We start from the raw sequence: 5,824 nt of genomic DNA, 5'->3' as shown, positions 1-5,824 counted from the left end.
TAGTTCAATTTTATCTTGGTTATAGCACCTAATTTTCAAGTATGGTTTATTATTCCCAGTAATGTTTCTTTTCAATGCAATTATCAACAATTTGCATGAATAGTGAAGCTAATTGTCTCTGAGTATTAAGACAAAAGGGCTTTGTGTGATGCGCACAAAACCAAAGGTCACTTTACAGAGTGACAGTCATGTACCATAAAATTGGAAAAGATTTTATCAGCTCCCATTTACAAGAACTAATTTGCAGACTCATAAAACCGCAGTTGAGAAGTTAGCTCTTTCTTCTCATGTACATTTATTAGCTAATAAAACATAAACAGGGAACAATCATCAGTTCATCACCGGCCAAACAAAACCAAAATCTGATGTTTACTCAACCAGTGACTCACTCATGTGGACTTTGTTCCTTACAAATTTCTTCTATAAAAGGGAGAACAGTTGGAGCAGCCAGACATACAGCAAGCTACCTGAGAAAAGGTACCAATAATATTTTCATCTGATCCTTCCACTTTACAAACCTTTGTGGTTGACTTCCAAAAACCTCTAATGTAATCTTTTTATGATTTGTTCTTTTAAACAGTGCTATAGTCCAGAATATTCTGAAGAAAACGCTTCATCATGGCACGACTGACCATCCTGGCTGGTAGGTGAATTGTTTTGTATCTTAATATGTTCCAAGAGTTGCTAAGAAAAAATATTAATTCAACTCTTTTTCAGGATTGGCACTTTTGATGTGTCTTCAGACTGGTACGAATTATTATTTTGATCCTGAAATTTCCACTTAAGTCACAGTTTAAACAAAAACCTACTAATGATCCTTTTTTCTTCTCTGATAGTCTATTCCACCAAACTGGTATGCTACTTTACCAACTGGTCCCAGTACAGACCAGGGGTTGGAAAATACACCCCTGACAACATAGATCCAAACCTCTGTACGCACCTCATCTACGCCTTCGCCATAATCAGCTCCTCCAATGAGTTGTCTACGTTTGAGTGGAACGATGATGTTCTGTATAAATCCTTCAATGCACTGAAGAACAGGTGAGCTTAGTGTCACTTCAACTTCCCAATAAATTATTAATAAAGATAACCATTCGTAACTCAAAATTACAAGAATTTTAAACATTTGAGGTTCAGAAAAATAATCTAAAACATCATGTGACCACATATATGGGCACAAACAGCCTGGTGAACATGGCCATGGGCTTTGGAATCTATTATTCTTTTTTGGACACATGCTAATATAAATATTCAAAATACAAAATAATCTTTTATATATTTTAGTACATTTATATTTTTTTTCCAGAGATTATGTTCATTCTATTCAAATGTTTAAGATGAGTACACATATGGTTCACTGTAGGATTGTGTCTGTTTCATTCCTTTCAGAAATAATTCACATTTTATTCAACATGTATAAGTGATGTATATATTCCTGCATTTTCACAACAGAAACCCTCAGCTGAAAACTCTGCTGGCTGTCGGCAGGTGGAACTTTGGAACAACACAGTGAGTCTGCAAAATATAGCAGCTTTCAAACACGTTTTTTTCATTAATTCCTTAATGGATCATTAAAAAATGTTTTAATTGAATAACCACTAACCTATGTGAATATTAACAGATTCAGCCTCATGGTCTCATCTCCGGCCAACCGTCAGGTGTTCGTCCAGTCTTCCATCAGATTTCTGAGACAACATGGCTTCGATGGACTAGATCTGGACTGGGAGTATCCAGGATCACGAGGAAGCCCACCAGAGGACAAGAAACGGTTCACGTTGCTCTGCCAGGTTAGGATATTTTGATGCATTGACTGATTTCACTTCTTCAGTTTTTGAAACTATTAATGATTTCATGTATCTAAACCAGGAGCAAAGCATTTCCTCACTTGTGAGTTTATGGCCCCTGTACAAGGTTTTAGAACAAGGGCAAAATTATATTGGAGTGGGTGTTAAAAACTGTTTTCAGACTTTGCTGAACTCTGTTTGTATTCCTAAATAACGGGAAAGCACACATGCTTCAATCCATTTAGCCTTCCCATTATTAGATAAATATCTTACTTTCTGACTTTCAGATAAGACATATTGCTTCCTCTAATTTAAGTTCTCTATACCTCACAGACATTTGAAATGAATCATTGGAGTCTAGCTCTTTCAGTCAGTAGCAAGCTTCTACATCCAAGAGTTTTGTCTGCATTATTTTCTTATCAATCAATGTCTATTGATCTTTTTGAGCTTCTAGCCAACAGTTTACCAGAGGCTCTGGTTACCAATTGATTTTTCAGAGCATTTCTACATTTGGATAAAATTCAGGCAGACGTCTTAACACATACAATGTTCTTTTCCATTTAGGAATTACTTGCTGCCTTTGAGAAGGAAGCCGCTGAAACCAAAAGACCGAGACTGCTGCTCACAGCTGCTGTGGCGGCTGGAAAGGGAACTATTGATAACGGCTATGAGATTGCTACCGTGTCCAAGTGAGTTGAATTAAAGCTAAAGATGTTACATCTGTCTTGTTTTGAAATAGAAACAGGAACAATGATTGACAAATCCTTAATATTTGCCATTATTAAAAAAATGACAGATAAAATCAATAAAAATTGTGATGTTAAGTGGCAAAATATATACAATCTGTTCCACTTTTGCATTTTATTCTTACAACAGCTCCCTAGACTTTATAAGCGTCATGACCTACGACTTCCATGGATCCTGGGATTCATTCACTGGCCACAACAGCCCTCTATACAACAGCTCTGTCATGCATGGTCAACATATCTACTACAGTGTTGTAAGTAAAAATATCCAACAATCCCATGCTAGAGACATGTAAGGTGATGTTATTATCTCTTTGGTTAAACTTTGTCATTTTTTGCTGCAGGACTTTGCCATGAAATACTGGAAAGATCACGGAGCTCCTCTAGAAAAGCTGCTGGTTGGTTTTCCTGCATATGGTCGCACATTTCACACATCAGCAGCAGCTGGTGGTGTTGGCGCACCAGCGGGTGGACCGGGCACTCCTGGGTCCTACACCCGGGAAGCAGGAATTTTGTCCTACTATGAGGTAACAATTCATTATAGTAAGATCATAAACTAAAGAAAATTCTTAGACACACATAAAGAGATACTCAAAGTCAAAGAAATAAATACAAAAAAATTGGGATGATATTTAGGTTTATCATCTTGTAATTACAGGTTTGCACTTTCCTTGATGGAGCCACCACTCACTGGATTGAGGAACAAAAGGTTCCCTATGCAGTCAAAGGCAATGAATGGGTGGGATTCGACAACAAGCAGAGTTATGAAATCAAGGTAACATGTCATCCTTTAAATACAATAATAGCTACAATACAAATGAGAAAAGAATGCTGCATGTCCCTGTCCATCCCACTTTATGATGGCCCTATGAAACAGAACAAATTCTGTGCAGCTGATAACGAAGCTAAAGATCAATCACACAAATGTTAGTTGCCAAAACTGGGCAGAAGATGGCAGTATAGTTACAACAGTTCAAATCTTACTTCTGATGTGACATCATTTCCCATCTATTGGATCCTTAAAGTTATTTTTGTTTGTTTGGTTTTTTTGCAATCCTATGACGAATATTCTTTAGTCCCGCTAAATCCCAGATTCCTATTTTTTTTAATTTCATTTAAAAAAAAAAAAAAGAAAAAGAAAATCATTCGTTAATGTGTGCTCATTTCAAAGTATATTTCAAGATAAAAAAAATACCAAGACAAAAATCTAACTGATATGAAAGAGAGACATATATGTCTCTATCTTGAGAGCGGGGACTAGTGATTATTGAAACCCCAACAAGCAGATTTTTATTTAAAATTTCCTGGGAATTTAATAAGTTTGTAATGCTATGCACCGTAGCTTCTCAAGATCTTTTAAGAGAAAAACAGGCTCAGAGCATCACCAGTTCTTCAACATATTGCCACTGCATGAGTGGCTTTTCTACGTATTTATGTTTTTCTTAAAGCAAAGCTCACCTAAAGTTTTTTTTTTTTTTTTTTTTGCAAAAAAACCTAGTTAAAAGTTATGAAAGTAATGCAAAGAGAATGCCAGGAAAAGGCTTTTTTCCATGCCAAAACTAAGTACCATAAGTAGCAGAGTTGGAGTCCCCCAAAATGCAACTTGCCTTTGGACCAGCTGTCTAAACAAAGCTATTTGGGGGTTTTTTTCGGGGTTTTTTCTCCTTCTGTTCTGCTCCCTCTTTGGGATGGCAAGACAAAAATTAGGGACTCAGAGATAAATACCCTGATAAAAAATGTCATTTTTTACAGAAGAGGGAAACAGAAAGTCATTAATTACTATTTAGAAACTTCTAAGTCTTCTCCAATTTAAAAAGGAAAAGTTTTAAATTCATATAAATATGCTTGAAGAGTTGATTTTAACTTTCAATGCTTTTGTACCAAAGTTTTTTTAAGTTAAAAATTGCAATAAGATAAATGTCTATACAAAACAAAAGTAATTAAAAAAAATAAAATAATTGAAGTAATACAGTACTTTGCATTGTTTTTATGTTAATGCATCATGAAAATAAATACATACTTTGACTCACACACTGCATGTATTCCTTGCTTCTATTTCCTTTATTTAAGAAACATTTCTAAAACACTAGACATTGTCTCCTGATCAGGTCTAGAGGATGTTACTCATCGCACAACTGCATGACACTGTTCTGTTCATGGCTGACCCAGCCAACCTGCTTTGACCTAAAATATTTAAAATAGTTTTTGTTCTGGTCAATTTTATTTTGATTCTTTAAAAAAAAATTATAAAACACAATGTTCGTATTTTATAGGCAGACTATGTGAAAAATAACAACTACGGCGGAGCATTTGTCTGGTCTCTGGATATGGATGACTTTTCTGGACAAATCTGTGGTCAGGGAAACTATCCTCTCATTGGATATCTGCGCTCTCGTCTGGATTCAGGTCAGACATCAGTCAGTTTCACTATTTCCTCTTCTATAAAGCATTGATTCGTTGCCTTAAAAATCGCATTCTTTTTATGTTTCTAGGGACTACTTCCAACGATACCTCAAACCAGCCTGGAGTTCATACAACCACAGCATCTCCTGGCATAAAAACTCCCAAAACAACCAAAACTCCTGTTTCTGGGCGTAATTTCTGTGTAGGCAAGCCTGATGGCAATTACGTCAATGTAAATGATAGACACACCTTCTATCAGTGTGTCGCCGGAATCACGTACACACAGAGATGTCCTGCAAATTTGGTTTACAATTACAGATGCGACTGTTGCGTATACAATTAATGATTCAGTCAAGCTTTGGTGAATTTAAATGCTGGATGGACAGCATCAATACAATGTCCTCTCTCGCTCTACAACTGTGTTCCTGCTGAAAACGTTTAACACCTTTATTTACAAACCCAAAAGGAGATTTGTTTTTTTCATATCTGCCAAGATGTTTCAAGTGTACTGAAGTAATTTGTAATGTGTAGACATGCAAACCTTTTAATAAATTTTCCTGTTTTTGCTCCCTCAAATTTCATTTCAGTCTTTCTTGTTGCAGTGCAGTATGTCATCATTATTTGACATGTATGCTGAATATAATGAATATTTGGTGAATATTACATTATTATTTGGAAAGTCAGTTGTTGACAAATCCTGGAATATTGTTTTTTATCCAGTTAAGAATGTCTGTATAGTAATTAAATTAAGTAAGTATATTTTATTCATATAGCACCTTTCTCAGACACCAGTCACAAAGTACGTCAGAGTAAAAATAGTAAAACAAAATAAAAATGGTAAGATTCATTTTCGAAGACAAAGATATTTATGTCAACATGTATATGGCTTTT

General features: G+C 35.5%; 1 protein-coding gene across 1 annotated transcript; it reads left to right on the top strand.

The window, feature by feature from the left end:
- The first annotated feature begins 417 nt into the window (after positions 1 to 417).
- LOC122832416 (acidic mammalian chitinase-like) lies at positions 418 to 5,509 on the top strand. The gene is made up of 12 exons (XM_044119161.1): positions 418 to 477; positions 581 to 643; positions 718 to 747; positions 837 to 1,041; positions 1,453 to 1,509; positions 1,622 to 1,787; positions 2,349 to 2,473; positions 2,661 to 2,784; positions 2,875 to 3,057; positions 3,189 to 3,305; positions 4,804 to 4,936; positions 5,023 to 5,509. Exons 2-12 carry the CDS (start codon positions 619 to 621, stop codon positions 5,274 to 5,276), a joined length of 1,419 nt encoding a protein of 472 aa, XP_043975096.1. The 5' UTR covers positions 418 to 477; positions 581 to 618; the 3' UTR covers positions 5,277 to 5,509.
- The last annotated feature ends 315 nt before the right edge of the window (positions 5,510 to 5,824 follow it).

Source organism: Gambusia affinis, linkage group LG01 (assembly GCF_019740435.1).
Source record: "Gambusia affinis linkage group LG01, SWU_Gaff_1.0, whole genome shotgun sequence".
Taxonomy (NCBI): Eukaryota; Metazoa; Chordata; class Actinopteri; order Cyprinodontiformes; family Poeciliidae; genus Gambusia; species Gambusia affinis.
This window is presented reverse-complemented; position numbering and strand designations above follow the sequence as displayed.